The following is a 20520-nucleotide window of genomic DNA, read 5'->3' as shown; positions in this document are numbered from 1 at the left end:
CAATTCGAATTCGGAATAAATTAAGAAGAGAAAGAAGGGATGAAGAGAGCCATTGGATCGCTAACAAATTTACAACATAAAAGGATAAAAATCCCACAAAGAGATAATACAACAACATAGCCACATAAGAAAAAGAAAAAAAAAAACAATAGAACCAAAATGGAATTAAAAGTCATTATCCCTTGCATGAGTTGCACACGAGCAAAACATCAAGCAAAGTATTAGCTAGTCACCATCTCAAGAAAGACCAAGATAGATTAGATACTTGAAATATACATATAGGACAATAGGATACTTAAAATGTACATAATGGTGGGCTTTTGGCCCAATTCATTGGTTTAAATTAACAAAAAAAAACATGATTATTTTGTTATATACTTCTATTATACATCACTTACATAACACCGAAATAATATAAAAATAAAATTAAGAAAAGAGAAGGAAAGGAGAAGAAGATGGAGCGTATTGTAGAGAAATCTGCCATAAAAAATGGAGAAGCTAGAGAAGCAACAAACTTTCTTCTCGCCATGTTTTTCCCGAACACTTCGCTTCATCTCTCTCTCTCTTCTCTTACATTTTCTTCTCCCCATTTCTCTCATTCTCTCTTCCTCTTCTTCTCTTTCCTCAATCTTCCGCCATGGATATCAACAACAACCACCACCACCGTTCCGAAGAAGACGATAACGACGACGACGACGACGCTCTCTCCGCCATGAGCTCCGTCCCTCCACCTCGCAAAATCCATTCCTATAGCCATCAGCTTCGTGCCACCGGTCAAAAAGGTCATCACCACCGTCAACGTCAACACAGCCTCGACGATATCCCTAAAATCACTGAAATCATCTCTGGTTGTGGTATCTCCGGCGATTCTTCCGATGACGAGTTCTATCCTTACGCCACCACCACAAATTCCTCGTCTTTTCCTTTCACCGGAGATACAGGAGATACTGATGATTACTTGCACCAGCCTGAGATCGGAGAAGATTTTCAACCGCTTCCTGAATTCGTCGGATCTGGAGGCGGCGTTGGCATGTTTAAAGTTCCGACGCGGTCTCCTTTGCACTCAGCGCGTCCTCCTTGTTTAGAGTTGAGACCACATCCGTTGAAGGAGACTCAGGTTGGGAGATTCTTGAGGAACATTGCTTGTACGGGGACACAATTGTGGGCTGGACAAGAGAGTGGTGTTAGATTTTGGAACTTTGATGATGCGTTTGAGCCTGGTTGTGGTTTAAGCGGTCGTGTACAAAGAGGCGATGAGGATGCTGCACCGTTTCATGAGTCGGCTAGTACTTCACCCACCACTTGTTTGATGGTTGATAATGGGAACAGGCTTGTTTGGAGTGGTCATAAAGATGGAAAGATTCGGTCTTGGAAGATGGATTATGTGGTTGATGATGGTGATGATTCTCCTTTCAAGGAAGGTCTCTCTTGGCAAGCTCACAAGGGTCCTGTCAATTCCGTAATCATGAGTTCTTATGGTAATTTCTACCTCAAAATTCGATTTTTATTGTTCTAATGAAATCAATCTGAAAGCCATTGCTTGTAAATGGAAATTCCAGGTGATTTGTGGTCATGTTCAGAAGGTGGTGTGATAAAGATCTGGACTTGGGAATCTATGGAGAAATCTCTTTCGCTTAGGTTGGAGGAGAAACATATGGCTGCTTTGTTGGTGGAAAGGTCAGGGATTGATCTCAGGGCTCAAGTTACTGTCAACGGAACTTGCAATATATCTTCCTCTGAAGTCAAGTGTTTGTTAGCTGATAATGTAAGATCTAAAGTTTGGGCTGCTCAGCTTCAAACCTTCTCCTTGTGGTGCGTATTGATTGATACTTGAGCTCCAGAATTTTATTCCTAGTTTTGATCTTTTTGTGTCTTCTTTGATGTGATATTCTAATGGGGTCAATATCTTTGCAGGGATGGTCGTACAAAAGAGTTACTGAAAGTGTTCAACTCAGAAGGTCAGACTGAAAACAGGGTTGAGATGCCATTGGGGCAGGATCAGTCTGCTGAAGATGAGATGAAGGCGAAAATTGCTTCCACTTCGAAAAAGGAGAAACCGCATGGATTCTTGCAACGCTCAAGGAATGCTATAATGGGAGCTGCGGATGCTGTTAGAAGGGTTGCAACAAGAGGAGGAGGGGCATATGAAGATGCCAAAAGAACAGAAGCCATGGTTTTAGCCGGGGATGGCATGATTTGGACCGGGTGCACAAATGGATTGCTTATACAATGGGACGGAAATGGAAATCGGTTGCAAGATTTCCGTCACCATCAATGTGCTGTACTATGTTTCTGCACTTTCGGGGAAAGAATATACATTGGTTATGTTAGTGGTCACATCCAGATAATTGATCTGGAAGGCAATCTAATCGCGGGATGGGTTGCACATAATAACGCAGTGATTAAGATGGCAGCAGCCGATGGCTACATTTTCAGCTTAGCTACTCATGGTGGTATACGTGGATGGCATGTGATTTCTCCTGGGCCTCTTGACGGGATAATAAGGTCGGAACTGGCTGAAAAAGAACAGACATATGCACAGACGGACAGTGTTAGGATTCTGATTGGTTCATGGAATGTTGGCCAAGGAAAAGCTTCCCATGATGCGCTTATGTCTTGGTTAGGCTCAGTAGCATCAGACGTTGGTATTCTTGTCGTAGGCTTGCAAGAAGTAGAGATGGGTGCTGGGTTTTTGGCAATGTCAGCTGCAAAAGAATCGGTGAGACAATGTTTGAAAGAGAATGCTGACTATTTTCTTCACAAAAAAAGTTGAATTTGAATGTGTTACTAATGTTATTCTTAACCTCTTTTTTTTCTTTTATATTAGGTAGGAGGAAATGAAGGGAGTACGATAGGGCAGTACTGGATAGATACGATAGGGAAGACCTTAGACGAAAAAGCAGTTTTTGAACGCATGGGATCGAGGCAATTAGCTGGTTTGCTCATATCACTTTGGTGAGTTGAAAGAATCCATGAAAGACCTTCCAATAGAACAAGTAAAGCTTTATTCATAATCTGATGGTGTTCTGATATATTTTGATTTCAATTCAGGGTGAGGAAGAATCTGAGAACCCATGTAGGGGATATTGATGTTGCAGCAGTTCCATGTGGTTTTGGACGCGCAATAGGAAACAAGGTATATCTTTCTTTGTCTAAAGATTAAGAGATATTACCTTTGCTTCTAGCATTTTTTTTTCATTCTTTCCAACAATGTCTATTATTCTTGTTTCTGATTAGCGGTATCTTACCTGATTTACTTTTGTATGTCAAATTAGGGAGGTGTAGGTTTGAGAATTAGGGTCTTTGATCGGATTATGTGCTTCATCAACTGTCACTTGGCTGCTCATCTAGAAGCTGTAAACCGCAGAAATGCTGATTTTGATCACATATACAAAACAATGTCCTTTACCCGGTCATCAAATGCTCATAATGCACCAGCCGGTATATCTTTATGCATAGTTTTTCACCTCATTTCTCTTTCTTGAAGCCATCTGCCGTATACCTCATGACTTTGAACTTTTGCAGCTGGTGTGTCTACCGGTTCTCATACCACAAAGAGCGCAAATGTAAGCCTCTTTTTGTTAATCATCCTCTCTAGTTTAACACAAAGCTAATGATCATGGTTTACACTTTTGGTTTGAGTTTCTTGCTTACTTTAGATCCATCACATTTTCTGCAGAATGCAAACGTAAACACAGAAGAGACAAAACAGGACCTAGCAGAGGCGGACATGGTTGTATTTTTTGGTGATTTCAACTACCGCCTCTTTGGTATATCATATGATGAAGCTAGGGACTTTGTCTCACAAAGAAGCTTCGATTGGCTTAGAGAAAAAGATCAGCTCAGGGCAGAGATGAAAGCTGGAAGAGTATTCCAAGGAATGCGTGAGGCCATTATTACTTTCCCTCCAACTTATAAGTTTGAAAGACATCGGCCTGGATTAGGAGGTACATAAACCGCATTTGTATGCAAGTGTTTACAGCATATTAAAATTTTGACCTTTTTTGTCAATGCTTTCTGCCTCAGGGTACGATTCGGGTGAGAAAAAGCGGATTCCTGCATGGTGTGACAGAGTAATATTCAGAGATACGCGTACGAGTCCAGAATCTGAATGCAGTTTAGACTGTCCTGTTGTTGCTTCGATTATGTTGTAAGATTTTCCTTGCACATTACTGAGATTCAAACTCTTTTATATGCTCCAAATCTTTAAAAATTTCATTTTGGCGTTTTATGGATAGGTATGATGCTTGTATGGATGTGACAGAGAGTGATCACAAACCGGTCCGTTGCAAATTCCATGTGAAGATAGAGCATGTTGATAGATCGGTAAGGAGACAAGAGTTTGGGAGAATCATCAAGACCAACGAGAAAGTCAGAGCGTTGCTCAACGACCTACGTTATGTACCAGAGACAGTTGTTAGCAGCAACAGTATCGTTCTCCAGAACCAAGACACCTTCGTGCTTCGCATCACCAACAAATGTGTCAAGGAGAACGCTGTGTTCAGGATCTTGTGCGAAGGGCAGAGTACAGTGAGAGAAGACGAAGACACGCTTGAGTTACATCCGTTAGGCTCATTCGGTTTCCCACGGTGGCTTGAGGTATCCAAACTAAAACGATCAATCCTTGGTCACAATTCTCTCAAGACTCGCCTTGTTAAGATGATTCGGTCTTCTTTTTTTCAGGTAATGCCAGCTGCAGGAACTATAAAACCGGATAGTTCAGTGGAGGTATCGGTTCACCATGAGGAGTTCCATACATTAGAAGAGTTTGTAGATGGAATTCCTCAGAATTGGTGGTGTGAGGACACACGGGATAAAGAAGCAATACTTGTGGTGAATGTACAAGGAGGTTGTTCGACTGAGACCGTGTGCCACCGGGTCCATGTTCGTCACTGCTTCTCGGCTAAAGCTCTTAGGATCGATTCCAATACATCTAACTCCAAATCCCAGAGTTTGAAGAAAAATGAAGGAGACTCTAAATCTCAGAGTAGTAAGAAGAACGAAGCAGATTCTGACTCCAAGTCTCATAAGAAGAGCGATGGAGATTCCAACTCCAAGTATTCGAAGAAGAGCGATGGAGACTCCAACTCCAAGTCTTCGAAGAAGAGCGATGGGGATTCTAACTCCAAGTCTTCGAAGAAGAGCGATGGGGATTCTAACTCCAAGTCTTCGAAGAAGAGCGATGGAGACTCCTGCTCCAAGTCACAGAAGAAGAGCGATGGAGACACCAACTCCAAGTCTCAGAAGAAGGGCGATGGAGATTCGAGCTCTAAGTCTCACAAGAAGAGCGATGGAGATTCGAGCTCTAAGTCTCACAAGAAGAGTGATGGAGACTCCAGTTCTAAGTCTCAGAAGAAGAACGATGGAGATTCTTCAAGCTCATACAAGTCGCAGAGTGGGAAGAAAAACAGTAACTCGTCAACCGGAGAGGAGAGCCGGAATGGCCATAACAAACGTTGACTTCAAAAAAAAAATAAAAAAGATCTGTGAAATTCTTTGGAGTAAATTTAAAACTGTAAATTGTCCATGCTCACTTGTTTGTATTTTACATTCAAATACCAACATTTTCTCCTGTGTTTTTTTTTTTTACATTCATAATTTTGTTTAGAATCTAATCATCTATCGATTTTTCTGTACCTAAACTTAGGATAAACATTTTGATTTTTGGTTATTACAAATGAAAAAGTTTATCAATCTAATGTGGAACTTGAATCTTTAATAGGTTAAAACATATATCATTTTAATATATCTTGTACAAAAAAAAAGAGAGTACAAATTGAAAGTTTCAAGATATACATGGATGAAGACGCAAAACAAAACAACTCGATCACAGAACGTAAATAATACTCTGCGTCCACGACGGTGTAATGTCATCTAAACACTTTCAAATTCATGAATTATATCAAAGACAACCTTGAGGCATCACTACACCAGCCTTAACTCCTTTAATATTCTTACATGTCGCAGTAGCGGACCGACCGTTAAACATTAGCTTAATATCATGTAACCTAATCGCTTGGCACGGATTACTGCGACTGCAATCAAAGGTTAAAGCCTGTTGCGTCCGCGACGTCCCTTGAATGTTTCTATACACAACTTGACTAATCTTCACTCCAGAACCCTACAGATAGATAAACCAATCAGATGAAGTTTCTATAATTCCATTGTTTATGTAGTAGATAGGTTTCAACTTCCATTTATAAATTTACCTGTTTGGGACAACCTTGATTAGCCGGACAGTAATTCTGATCGACAATGATCGGATTTTGAACATTTTTCATGATCAGATTCTGAAACAAAACGTTTCTTACAAAACCTGTACTTTGTCTAGCCCATGTCTTGATCCGAACACCATTATCGGAACCTGAAAAAACAGAGTTTATCAACGTTATGTTCTCTACTCCTGCTTCCTTTGAATCTCTTCCCAAACTCCCAATACTGCAAACAATTAATAATCAGTATCAAGAAAATATTTGAACCTTGCTCTCCAAACTATTAAAATAAGAATAATAGATGCTAACCTGATTCCATGGCCTGGACCGCAATTGAGTTTAGACATGTAGAGGTTACGAGTTCCAGGACCGATTGAGATACAATCATCTCCGGTTTGGAATGTGCTATCGGTTACGGTAACACCAGCAGAACCTTGGACGTGAAGGCCATCTGTGTTGGGACTTTGGTCTGGAGCCACTAGCTTTACTTTCCGGACAATTACATTGTTGCAGCTATTTATCACTAAATGTGTTGCTTGACTGTTTATTGACGTTAAGCCGGTCACTACTACGTCGTTTGCCCAGTTAAACGTCATTGACTGCAAAAACAAAAACAAAATTTTGAAATATTTTAAAATTTAGTAATTTATCTGATTAAAACCAAACTGATTTGATGTCATAATATTCATTTAGAAATCAGTAATTGGTTTTATATTAACAAAGCAAACAAATTCATAATGATTTGGTTTTATTTATTTGTTAATATGTTTCGAATCCCAGAAAGAGTTAGTTAAAACGGTTATCTTACTCTGGCGCCAACAGGGCAACTCTTTCCGGATTTTCGACACGCCCAAAAAGAAGCGCCTCTAGCATCTAACGTTCCTCCATTGATTGAGATCCGGTTAACTTTCACGAACAAGATCCAATAACCGGAATTCCCCAAACCACGGTAATCCGAAGGAGCAACAATCGTTCCATAGATCTGAAACGTGATTCTACTGCGACATGGACCACGAAACTCCACCGGTTTTAGCAAGAAGCTTCCTCTCGGGACCGTTACAGTGACTGCTGCAGCTGAACGGCAAGCTGCTTGCCACGCTCCCAGGAAAGCTTCTGTGGAGTCGGTTCTTCCGTCCGGTTTAGCACCGAAGCTGACGACATTGTAGTTGTTCGCAGCCGTTGATGATTTCATCAGCAAGATCACCAAAACAGCTACAAGCTTATTATTATCCATATTTAATGTTTCTTAATTACAAAGAGTGATAAATCTTTGTAGATTCTGGATTTTGTGAAAGTATTTATGTTTTGTGTTTGTGGTGAAGTGTGAGGGTGAAGTAATCGTAAACGGTTACGACGGGTATTTATGTGTAATTGTATATATAGTGGTATGTTTGAATAATTTTAAAGAATACGTTGACAAATTCTAAGTTATAGTGTTAATGATTGTTTGATGATTAAATTCAAATAAATGATATGTACGGTTCGCATAATCGCATGTGATGTTGATAAGCAGTTGTGAATTCCATAAGCAAATAATGTTGATCTAAAACCGAGTAGGCATGTGATCCATGTTCACTTGTATAATTTATATGTTAGTTTAAGTCGAGAATGTAGTAGTAATAAATAGGTAACTGCAAAATAAAATAAAACTTATCATGCAAGTGTCCGTGGACTTTTATTCGTTCTTCGGTTAAATTATAGTTAATGTACTACACTAATTTAAGTTTCATGTATAGCTTAATGTATGGCATGTGACATATGGACTTTGGAGATCTTCTATTAAATCGTAGCCGTAGAAGCAGGAAAGCCTCCGAATCCTACGGTCATGAGCAGCATTGGTCAACAAAAGCTCTTAGAAAAATAGAAAGATTGCTGAAAGTCCGCGAATGATAACTTATCACGTCATAAGAAACATGCAACGTGGGATGTATAAACATGAATATATGGGTCATTTGGTACTAATTATTAGACTATTTATCACATGGGTTTACGTGAATCATGAATGGATAATGGGCCGTACCGTTATCAATGACGGTTAGTCTCCTCGAAATTTTGGGTCAAGCGAATTTTGCAACTACCCTTATAAATAATCTTACCTATAACTTTTGGGTCAAGCGAAACTTTGTTTTTAATTTGAATATTCGAACATGTTGGCTTGAGAAGTGAGACCAAAGGTAAAAGCTTTACAGAGAACTAAAGGGGCAAAACAGAGCAAGTACTAATTTAGTTGGCTTAAATCAGTTTCTTGCTCATAAAGAAACCAATTATGTGCATCGAATGGTAAAAACAAGACATTTCTTTTTGTAAATCAGTCTTGGCCAAATGATAGGGAAAACAATTCGGAACAAGATAACACTTATTCGTTGCTCGGGGAACCAAAAGTATGATGACCTCCTCATGTTTTGGTTTTCTACTCAAACTTAAAATTGTAACTTAAATCAGAGTCTTCTATAAACTCGAAACTAATGCACTTGTTGTAACACCGGTTTTTTTTATTGAATAAATTTTACATTCTTTCAAAAAAAAAAATTCTGATTTTGGCATACAATCGTATTAGTGTCTTCTCCGAAACTTCATTTCTTTGTACGATTTTGAGGTGATGAAGAGAGTTTATTTCTGTAATAGGTTATAATCTTTTAATTTTATTATTGTTTTGGTTGGATGCATCTTGTTCAAGCTTTGTTTAAAATTGATTTGATTTTGGCCCAAAACCTCCTGGTATTAAAAAAAAAAAAAAATAGATTTGATTTTGCAGGTTTTTTCAGAAGAACACAAACTCTTTGACGGTGCAGATGGAGTAATGGAGGGAGAATGTTACACAGAGAGATCTAAATGCAACTTTTGGAATGTGCCATACTTGGATTAAGTGTGGATTTCGTATGTATCGGATGTGTCACGAGTGACGAATGCTTGTAAGGTATGAATAGTATATGTGATGATAGGTTTTATGTGTAGGACCTGTGACGTATGTATTTGTAGGTTGGATGTGTAGAGTGTGACTGCCATGACGGCAGTTGAAGAGTTATAGGTATGGTGTGACATATGCTTGTATAGATGAGATGAATGTGTAGGATGTGGATGTGTATATATAGATGAATGAATGAATGGTAAGGATAAATTAATGTAATGTAGGGTGAGTCTCTGATATCACGAGGGAACCTTTGATCGAAGGAACATTTTCCACAACATCTCCACATCCAGTCATTTCACCGTTTGGTAAGTTTATTACGTGATCTCAAACAAACGTGATTTCATTGGTTACATCTTGGATAATAATTAAATTAAAAACCTAAATTAGAAAAACATATACTGAGCCTTATGTTATGGAATTGGCACGTGACATGTGGTAATGGAAGGGAAGAGATCAGATCTCAACGGTTAAAATAGTAAAGGGACCCTCCGTCCTCCAAATCTTTCGATTCTACAGAGTCAACCTAAAAACGTCAACCAATATAGACACGTCAACCAAACCATTCACACGATATGTATTGCTTAAGGTTCAATATCAGTTAATTACTTGTCTTTTTTGGTCATAGTTTTATTTTTTCCCTTATGATACAAAAATTATTGAATCGAGAAGTAACGATCCAACATTTTTTTTTTCCTTGTAATGCCGATTTATGCAACCATAAATTTTTAAAAAATGAGTCAATTGGATCTGTCAGATGGAACTTTTGTTAACCCAAATAATCTTGATATAGGTTTATTTGTTACTTTATTTATTTTTGTATTTTATAATCTCTTGTTATTATATGACCAATTACCGTTACGAAATTGATTTTCACAAGCAAAGCAGATTTGGCACAAGCACATTGATAAGCAAACAATCAAATTGATTTCTTCTCTCTCTCTTTTTTTTTTTCATTCACACCAAAGAGTTCACCACATTCAAATTCGGATGAATCTAAGGTTATGAAACATCAAACAAACATCACTTTAGAATATATCTACATCCAACAATTTTAAGGTTTACATATATATATATATATATATATATATATATATATATATATATATATATATATATATATATATATATATATATAAGCCCAAATAAATAATCTTGGATTTCTGATTTCACATACAATTCCTTGGAACCATAACTCCAGAGGCTCTTCCATGGGCGTTCCTACAGTAAGAAGCTGATGATCTTCTCATGTATGTGAGCTTAATGTCTTGTAACCTAAGCCCTGTGCAATGACTGCTTCCACTACAATCCAATTTCATAGCTATTGGTGTTGTTGATGTTCCCTTTATGTTTGCAAAAGTCACTCCACTTATCTTCACGCCAGAGCTCTGTTTGATCAATCACAATAAGATTCCATTAAATAAAGACTAGATTTAAGACTTGAGTGTAAGCTATATTGAATCAGATTATTCACCTGACGAGGACAGCCATTTCCATTAGGACAGTAGTTTTGATCGATTATCACCGGATTACCGACATTATTCATTATCAAATTTCGAAATACCACATTATTCACAAACCCTCTGCTAGGCCTAGCCCAAGTTTTTATTCTTACTCCGTTCTGCGTCTTGGTGAAAACAGAGCTCGTAACGGTTACATTCTGCACACCCTCCTCATTAGCGTAATCCCCAAGACTCCCAATGCTGCATCACATTTACAAGCAAAATTGCTTTAATTGGCACTCAATCATCACATTTAAGTTGTTAAATTTTTAGTTACCTGATTCCATGTCCCGGTCCACAATTCACACGTTCGATCCAAACGTTCCTAGATCCTTGACTAAGAGCAATGCAGTCATCACCGGTCGCAATGGTTCCACCACTAATGGTGACTCCGGAAGAAGACTGTATGTGGATACCATCGGTGTTAGGGCTTCCACTTGGAGCCCTAATTCTTATGTTTTGAATCCGAACATTAGAGGAATGATGAACCGTGACGTGCATATTCTGGCTATTAAACGACGTTAGACCACTTAGTAACACATTATTGCACCAGCTGAACGATATAGACTGCAAAAGAAGCCATGTCGAATATCAATTATAGATCAAACTAATATAACTAGTTAATGAACAAATCAAATATTAATCCGCTAGTTTTTATATAAACTTACCCTTGCACCTTGAGGACAATGGCTACCTTTCTTTCTACAAGACCAATAACCAGCTCCTCTAGCATCAATGGTGCCACCGTAAACCGAGATCCGGTTTACTTTAGCGAAAAGAATCCAGTAACCGGAATTACCTATATCCCAGTAGTTCGCTGGAGCCACGAGTGTTCCATCGTTTTTGAAAGTAATAATGTTCTTGCAAGGACCCCAAAAGACTAGGTTTTTGACCAAATATGTTCCACGGGGAACGTAGACCATGGCTCGAGCCCGTGAGCCGCAGGCTAAAGACCAAGCTGTCAAAAAGGACTTGGTCGCATCTGTTCTTCCGTCACCTCTAGCTCCGTATCTTTGTACGTTAAACGATGGCATTGCGTGTGATGAGTTGATAAAGAAGAAAACATTAAAGAAAAATATGATGGCACAAGGAAAGGAGATGTTAGTAGCCATCTTAAATCTCTTCTAATCTGCGATTGTTTTGTAATGATTATAATGATTTAAGAAGAAATAATGAGAAAGGTTATATATATATATATATATATATATAAGGTGAAAACAAATTTTGTTTTAGATCGGACGATCCGTGTATTAATGACTAATCGCGTTAGATGCGGTGCATTAAAATGTAAGTGACCTAAATGTTACTTGATTCCATAATCCATGTTATTTAATCATAATGTACTTACGACTTGTGTGTGTACAACTTGTTATGTACGACTATTAGTCTACAGATCAGAAGCATGAATTATTGCAAAAAAAGTAGTACTCTCTCAATTTCCACGTTATCAATATGCAAATGCTTATTGATCAGTTTCCTTATCAACTTAATTCACTGAATCAGAAAATAGTTTGATATATTCTTTTGAAACTTAATTAATTGATTCAGAAATATTCTTTTTCTGTTTATGGTTTTTAAGATTTTAAATATAGTATGTTGGTATCATGATATTATTACACATGACGATTTCACGATACTTTGTAAATTTGTAATCAAACTCCGGTAAAAAAGGCGAATTTATCGTAATGCGGTAGTAAAACTGCAAATTCTATCAATCAAGTGGAAACTTGGAAACAAAAATTATCTATCACAGTTGGAATTTATTGTAATGTCACGTGGAGAAAATTCTGCAGGATAAATGGGCGGGAATATATGCAAGGCATGGCTCCTGCAAACTTCCCTATTTTTTAATTTATCGTATAGTTGAAAAGAAAAAAAAGTTATAAGCTCTCAACTTCTCAATATAGGACTTGGTTTAAAAATTGAAACATTGAGCCATGCCTCAACAGAATACTAACATATAACAAGCATATATTTTTTAAAAAAGTGTAAATTGATTTGGAATTATCTGTTCTTGCTTAAGAAAAAAAAAATGGAATTATTATATGTTCATGATTGTTGACAAAAACTCACACTACTTGTTATTTGGACTTAATGGGCCCATTGTTTTTGATGGATTGTATTTGTAGGTCTTGTTTAAGTTTCAGAGAAGCCCAATATGTTTCCTTTTTTCGTACAAAGCCCAACTTGTTTCCAAGTCTAGAAACAATAAATTGTTTCCATTCACAGGCCCAATACATACTTTGTTTTTCATATCAAAATTCACAATTACAAATATAATGTGTATGTGGAGTTTTTCTTCTACTATGGTCATCTCCCCGGCGCCTTTTATGTTATGTATGTAGTAATGTAGATGGCTGGATCAAATCGATGCCATCTGAAGTCACAAAAATAGACACTATTTTAATTATTTAGTTGTATAATTAAATTAGATTGGTTTCTCAATTAACAAATCGATTTGAATTTATATCCATCATCACATGGCTTATAATCTTGTGTGTAGAGGTCAACGACTACATTAAACAAAATGGTCACTCTATCTTCTAAAATACTAAAAGCCAATAAAAATGAAAGAATTATTCACGATTTTTTTTTCTTGCTCTTATGACATGATCTAATTATCATATTTAGTTTAATTTTAATATAATTAGAAGATAGAGGGATCAGTGTCAGTAAATATCAGTATGTTACGGAGGTTATTGATATTTACTAGTTAAGGTGTAAATTGCTTCTGAAAATCAGTCTCTAGCTTCAAGCCTTCAACTGCTAACATAATTACATAACGAAACAATATTTGGTCAGTGTGTAGACAAAATATGTGACAATCAAAGAGAAACATGAACTCAACATGATGTCCTTCTACATAAATGCGGCAAAGCATATATGCATGCGTAATAAATGTGTTACGTGAATTTAAACATAATATTTCTGAGATCTTGCAATGCATGTGAATATGTGATCAGCGATAGATGACATAATTATGAGACTATAAAATAATAATATTTGAAAATCTATAATTTGATGATTGGTATATGACTATATGGTCGCATACTCGAATCCTTATATTTGATCAGATATATCATATATCATTACGTACATACGTATTGGGGTTTTCAGTATTTCATACGGTTTTATAGCTTTTCTGGTTTGGTTTTGATCTGTTTTCAAAACTAAGCCGAGAAATGAATATCACTAGTATTACTATTCGAACAATTAAATAATACTCTTTTTCATTGCATTTTTATCTAAACAATTAATTTAAAATATGGGTTGGTTTGTTTGGAATTGGTCTCAATACGATATGAAGTTACATTAAAACAAAATGTTAATTAATTCATAAGTTGATGTGCATGGTTTGGTTTCAATTTGCATTGATTAATTTCATTTCATTTAATTAATTTTGTTTCAATAAGCATCCTATTAGTTGGGATTGGTTTTGGTATACTAGACATACTAGTATACATATATTTTGTAATTAAAGAAAGCAACGATATAATTTTAAAACAAAATTGCACATTTTAACATACCTTTTAACTCGAAAAGGGCACATGGGGGTGGGCATCGGATCTAGGAGTCATAATATATATTTAAAAGTGGATTAACAACGTACATAACTTGGGGTAAAAGCTTATCTTATAGTACATACGCAATTTTAAGCAAATTATCATATAGCACCACTCTTCTAGTTCTAGGTTTAAGTAAGGTTTGAGTCACAAATCAACTTCGATCCCTTGAACATGCATGCAATTAGTAGGCCTGGGCACGAAGCGGATATCTGGAAATTTTGTGATATTTGATATTTGATTCGTCTTAACCGAATACTCGATTTTGTGATTTGCTTTGATTCGAAAATTTTCGGATATCCGGAAATTCGAATATCCAGATTTTTTGTGATATTTGCGAATATCCGGAAATTCGAATATCCAGATTTTTTTTGTGATATTTGCGGATATCCGCTATACATCTAAATGTTTTAAAAAAACTGTAAACTATATAAAATAACAAAATATCAGATATCAAAGTTCTTGTTTGATATGCTTTCAAAATATGTTCCAAAAAACAAACGTAACCATTGATATCATCGATCAAGAACTTGCCATCAAACTAATTCCCAAACCCAAAAGATACAAATACACAAACTATATTATGATATATATATATATATACATAATTATATATTCTAATATATATAGGAAAATACGGATCGAAGCGGATATCCAACTTTTTAAAAAACAGTATTTGGTATTTGGTTCGGTTTTAACGAATATTATATTTTTCTATTTGCTTTGCTTCAAAATCTTACGGATATTCGGGTTTTTCGAATCAAATCAAATCGAATACCGAATCGAAGCGGATCGAACAAATATTTTGCCCAGGCCTAGCAATTAGTACTAATTCGGCATCATGATCCTCCAATTGACCTTGAATATTAATTAAGTAATTACCGGGAAAGTATATTCGAGTAGTTAACACATCTTATCATTCTTAGTCTATAGCACGTTAATTTAAGTGCATGAACCTGAAAAATGTGAGTAATCAAATGTTTGACTTAAGAAAACATTCAAGTATACGGAAGAAATTTAATTTTGGAGAAATTTAAAGAACCTTTCGGTGTGATCATTGGCCCAATTTCGATCCGTATTCTTCTCCACTTGTCACGTTCCGTAACCATGTTGCTCCAATCATCCAAATATTGTTTTCCCATTTATACTTGTTCCATAATCTTCTTTTGTCATCTTTTGAATATTTAAACAACATACTTCAGAATGATTTGATAATGAAACTTTGTTCGTAAAATCAACATATGTGGATGGCTCATCCGAACATGCATGATCGTAATGTTTTTTTTAAGACCTAAACAAAATTGGATCAAATTTATACCACAAATTTTGAAAAAATATTCAACGCAACCCAACTAGAGTCGTGGACCTCGTGGTTACACAAGACAAAAACTATCAGATCGTGTAACGTTTACAAAATGTATTTCTTGTCAAGTAAAACTAATCGTTCAATAAAATAATTGGCCACATGCATTGATCTTGTGTCCCCACAAACCATCATGCATAGGCAGCATAGCCAACGTGAGCCGTGACCATTATTAATTTACCAATTTGAATCCACACTATTGCCAATGACCTATAAGCAAGTAGCTTAAGCCATTTGGCTGCTACGTTAGGTATTACGGAATTCAACTCTATCTTTCCTCTGTGGAATATGGGTCACATCCAAAACTACTTTTATGATGAATATATATATATATATTTTTATGATGATGATGAATATATGCATTAATAATATAATTTACATTGTTCAGACAAAAACTTTAGCTAGCTGAGATAGACAAACACTAATCATAAACTACTTCACGGAAAAAAATCATTTTATTATAAGTCTAAAACGGATTAAAAGTCTAAAACATCTTCTTCTCTTTTAAAAGTAAGATTTTTTTTTAATAATTTTTTGAAGTAAATTGTTTTTGCGGCTTAATCACGTTGAAGGTGCTGCCAAAAGTGTGAAGACTTTGCGTGTTCTTCTCATAAATTAACGAACTCTTAGCTTTTCAACGTACGTTAGTTTCGTCTATTCCTCCAATAAAAATGGATTGACCATTGTAATTTCACTTTTCTACCTTTTTTTCTACTTCTCCTACTTTCTCTTTCACACCGTACCCGATTTCATTTTTTCGTACTTACTTTCAAATATTTAGATTTCGCTTGCGGTTAATATGAAATTGGACGGCGTACGTATTTTATTGAAAGATTGATGTTTAACATAAATATATAAAAAAAAAAAACTAATATCACATAAAAATAATCCAAGAATATTTATCTGATTAAGCTTATTATATATCGATACTTGATGTGACAATTCCCGATCAAAGCATGAAAAACGATAGATGATTCAGAAGTGGAACAACAGATACCCGGGACCTCAGTCCCTACAACAATGGAAACTCAGAAGTGGAGAATGGTTTATGTTTTTTCTAGGAATTGCCAAATTTTCCATTTATACACAAGTGATAAATTAACAAACTTTTTTTGACCAAGTCTTCTTATCTTCTTAGTCCACGAACTTCTTATTTGGTTTCACCTATTTATAAAACAGATATTAACAAACTCTTTGTTTCAAATCTTCTCTTCTCAGTCCACGAAAATCTCATTGGTTTTCTTGCTCTTAATTCTCAGTGCTACACCAGCTTCTTTGACCACATCATGGTAATACCAACAATTTTGACTAAACTCAAACTGGACCTAACCTAACATTGCATTGCAAAAGTGTTCTTTGTGATATTTAACTACTTTTTTCACAATTAGCTGAGCTTTGTCTTCTGATTCCACTCACACGACAATTGATAATACAAACAATATACTAAAAAATATATGATGAACGTAATATTTCATTTTAACATAACAACATATCTTATATACATTTATTTATTTATATATAAATATATAATGCGTTTTGAATGAATGAAAACAATCATGCAAAACAAATCTACACCTAATTTCTTATTCATTCAAAATGTTCAGGCCAAATCCAATAATCATTTGTTTATTCAAAGAATTAATAAACTAATAAAAAAACAAAACAAAACAAACAACAAAAGCCCTTCGCATACAACACAAACACTATAAATACAGTCCATAACCGTTAAAACTCCCACACCACCACCACTACTCCACTCTCTCTCTTTATCTCTAAACAAGCGTACGTTAGCGAAATATACAATGGCTTCACTTCTTGTCCTCTCCGTCTTCTTCTTCCTCTCCTCTTGTTCTGCTCAGTCCTACAATGTCTTGTCTTTCGGAGCTAAGCCGGACGGAAAGACAGACGCAACCAAAGCGTTCATGGCGGTTTGGGAAACCGCGTGTGCATCATCTCGTCCCGTAACCATCGTAGTTCCCAAAGGCCGGTTCTTGTTAAGGAGCGTTACTTTCGATGGTTCCAAGTGCAAGCCCAAGCCCGTTACGTTCCGTATCGACGGTACATTGTTGGCTCCGGCGGATTATCGAGTTATCGGAAATGAAGACTATTGGATTTTCTTCCAACATCTAGACGGCATCACCGTCTACGGCGGAGTTCTTGACGCTCGAGGTGCTTCTTTATGGGATTGTAAGAAGTCCGGCAAGAATTGCCCCAGCGGCGCAACGGTACGTGGAAGTTTACTTTTTTTTTTTTTTTTTTCTAGACTTCACCATTTATTAATAAGAAAGAAGAAATTAAATTCCTAATATGAATGTGAATGCTAATTATTTAATAAGAGGCTCAATCATAGACTTTATTTTGCTTGATTAATTTTCCAAGAAAAAGAATTATATAATAGCACCCTTTTCTGAATTATGAAGTTTTAATCCATTTCTTAAAAATAATACCACATTCGAAATTCACATGGACCAACAACCATGGATTCATATAATACGATTAATTAATAAATGAGAATGTTACTAACTTATCATGTGATCAACAGACTATAGGATTTCAGAGCTCAAGCAACGTTGTGGTCTCTGGGCTAACGTCATTAAACAGCCAGATGTTCCACGTCGTCATCAACGGTTGTAATAACGTAAAGCTTCAAGGAGTCAAAGTATTAGCTGCCGGAAACAGCCCCAACACCGATGGTATCCACGTTCAGTCTTCCTCCACCGTCTCTATCTTCAATACTAAAATCTCCACAGGAGACGATTGCGTCTCCATCGGTCCCGGCACTAACGGACTATGGATCGAAAATGTAGCATGCGGCCCTGGTCATGGCATCAGGTAATATTTTTGAAAATTAATCTTGTTTTGAATAATAATCACTCATATATTATATGCATTCATATTTCAGTCTTGATCAAGTTTTTTATCTAATATTTTCGATGGGATCATTTGCATTTTGCAGCATTGGTAGTTTGGGAAAAGATAGCGTGGAGTCAGGTGTACAAAACGTGACTGTCAAAACGGTGACGTTTACGGGAACTGATAACGGAGTGAGGATCAAATCATGGGCCAGGCCCAGTAGTGGATTCGCTAAGAACATCCGTTTCCAACATTGTGTAATGAACAACGTAGAGAACCCTATCATCATTGACCAAAACTACTGTCCTGATCACGATTGCCCTCGTCAGGTGATTATCTAAACTAATTATGTGATATGCACATTTCAATATTTTATACAGGGATTAATCTATTTCTTTCATGATTATTTTAGGTTTCGGGGATCAAAATTAGCGATGTGTTGTTTGTTGATATACATGGAACATCGGCGACTGAAGTTGGAGTGAAACTTGATTGTAGTTCTAAGAAACCGTGTACCGGAATTAGACTTGAGGATGTGAAATTAACGTACCGGAATAAACCGGCTGCGTCGGCTTGTACTCACGCCGGAGGGATAGAAGCTGGATTTTTTCAGCCAAATTGTCTATGACAGAAAAGAAACATGACTTTTCTTTTAAGTATTACTTAAAATTCAAAATAGTGAATGTAAATTATAATTTCGAAAATCATGGAAGGAAATGCATGAGCCTGTGGCGGTTGATGGCCCACTGGGCCTCAAGCCTGGCCTTGTAGTATATGAACCAGAGCAACCATTGATGTATTTGATGTGTTGTGTAACAACTTGTATTACTGTTAAAAAAAGAAATTTTCACGTTTCACGTAAAAATGAGTTTCTCAACCATATTTTGGCAAAGTGACATGGGCTTCTCACCAATTAGCCATTTAGGCTTTTTTGGACCAATTTAGCCTTTGAATTTAACTGTTCCCGTCCAGTTACGTTTCTAATTTTTTTTCCATATGTTTGAAAAAAAAAATTGGAAGAATTTAGGGTACCTTTCAATTTCATATTCTCTTCTTATTAGAGCACAAAAACAATTGGAACTTCAATTTCTTTCATTTACATTGATGATCGATCTGGTGTGTTGATCTGAATCGTTTGATTTATCGATTCCTACACAGACGAAGATGAAGAAATTAGAAGGATTGGTGGTAATTTCCTTCTACCTCGACCACATGTGGTTCCGCAGCCGTCGCAGGCTCCGGTGAGTTATGCCGGTTCAGTAGGAGGAGTCGCTGGTAGAGGCGCATGAGGTCGTAGGCGCATGAGGTCGTAGGCCACATGTTTCTTCTTATTCAGCTTCTCCGTCCACCACCGTTGTGGTTTCTGAACACGTTCTTTGGAAATTGAGATTAGGGAAAATTCATAGAAACTTACAATAAATGATTTAGAACTTAATTATGAAATCATTAGACAGATTTATGTGACTCTAGCTGAAGCAAAGGGTATGCGTTTAATCCAGAGAATGCAATTCATTAAAAGGGTTTGTGAAATTTAATTGGTTCCACCATTTCTCCATATTAAGTACGTTTGAAGTCAGATCTCAATTTTATTACTTGATGGCTGTGACTGATTAATTGAGCTTGTTATAGTTATTGAGTTATAAAATTATAAGACGTTGGATTTTAGAGAGAAGGGAGAAATTGAGAAGAAAGAGAGATAATGCAAAGAAAGCAGAGTAACAGTCAGAAGCCTTGGAGAGAAGATGATGATGATAAAGATTTGTTAGGGAGACTTCTTTTTTTGTCTGCAATTTGTTATATAAACGTTATTTGGTTTACAAAAAAAAAAAAAAAAAAAAAAAAAAAAAAAAAGAAAAAAACAAAACAAAACGTTATTTAAAATTTTTGGTGAAATCTCTCCAAATCATACCTAGAGAGGTGTGATTTTTTTACCTCTATTTTCAACTAAAAATATATCTGAACTCTTCTACAATCTTTTTAAGAATCTTTTTTTTTAAAACTTGTTAATTTTTGAATAACAGAGGATTTGATATAAGTTTTATAAATCACTGTTTGAATAACAAGGAATTGTAAATGATTTTGAATGATTTTAAGTAAATTTCATTTTCAATAACATAGA

General features: G+C 36.1%; 4 protein-coding genes across 5 annotated transcripts; 2 read left to right on the top strand and 2 right to left on the bottom strand.

The window, feature by feature from the left end:
* Positions 1-423: 423 nt before the first annotated feature.
* Positions 424-5497, top strand: LOC9316142 (type I inositol polyphosphate 5-phosphatase 12). 2 transcript variants are annotated; one of them, XM_002881890.2, is made up of 11 exons: positions 425-1478; positions 1560-1812; positions 1915-2719; positions 2828-2955; positions 3052-3136; positions 3276-3441; positions 3526-3566; positions 3680-3947; positions 4027-4150; positions 4239-4599; positions 4684-5497. In XM_002881890.2, the coding sequence occupies exons 1-11, from the start codon at positions 638-640 to the stop codon at positions 5458-5460; spliced, it is 3849 nt and encodes a 1282-aa protein (XP_002881936.1). In that variant the 5' UTR covers positions 425-637; the 3' UTR covers positions 5461-5497. The 2 variants fall into 2 exon arrangements, with proteins under 2 accessions (XP_020885148.1, XP_002881936.1); XM_021029489.1 differs by having other exon boundaries at positions 424-1478; positions 4239-5497.
* A 242-nt stretch (positions 5498-5739) lies between these two features.
* Positions 5740-8277, bottom strand: LOC9316141 (polygalacturonase). Its single transcript, XM_002880028.2, has 4 exons — positions 7021-8277; positions 6522-6811; positions 6210-6438; positions 5740-6121 (listed from the first exon to the last, which is right to left on the bottom strand). Exons 1-4 carry the CDS (start codon positions 7444-7446, stop codon positions 5903-5905), a joined length of 1164 nt encoding a protein of 387 aa, XP_002880074.1. The 5' UTR covers positions 7447-8277; the 3' UTR covers positions 5740-5902.
* Positions 8278-10254: 1977 nt separating this feature from the next.
* On the bottom strand, positions 10255-11789 carry LOC9318002 (polygalacturonase). Its single transcript, XM_002880027.2, has 4 exons — positions 11291-11789; positions 10900-11189; positions 10595-10823; positions 10255-10508 (listed from the first exon to the last, which is right to left on the bottom strand). The coding sequence occupies exons 1-4, from the start codon at positions 11732-11734 to the stop codon at positions 10290-10292; spliced, it is 1182 nt and encodes a 393-aa protein (XP_002880073.1). The 5' UTR covers positions 11735-11789; the 3' UTR covers positions 10255-10289.
* A 5423-nt stretch (positions 11790-17212) lies between these two features.
* LOC9316140 (polygalacturonase) lies at positions 17213-19241 on the top strand. The gene is made up of 4 exons (XM_002881889.2): positions 17213-17773; positions 18091-18380; positions 18505-18730; positions 18814-19241. The coding sequence occupies exons 1-4, from the start codon at positions 17351-17353 to the stop codon at positions 19027-19029; spliced, it is 1155 nt and encodes a 384-aa protein (XP_002881935.1). The 5' UTR covers positions 17213-17350; the 3' UTR covers positions 19030-19241.
* Positions 19242-20520: the final 1279 nt, after the last annotated feature.

This window comes from Arabidopsis lyrata (genome assembly GCF_000004255.2).
Source record: "Arabidopsis lyrata subsp. lyrata unplaced genomic scaffold ARALYscaffold_4, whole genome shotgun sequence".
NCBI lineage: Eukaryota > Viridiplantae > Streptophyta > Magnoliopsida > Brassicales > Brassicaceae > Arabidopsis > Arabidopsis lyrata.
The sequence above is the reverse complement of the archived record's forward strand: the minus strand, read 5'-3'. Positions and strand labels throughout refer to the sequence as shown.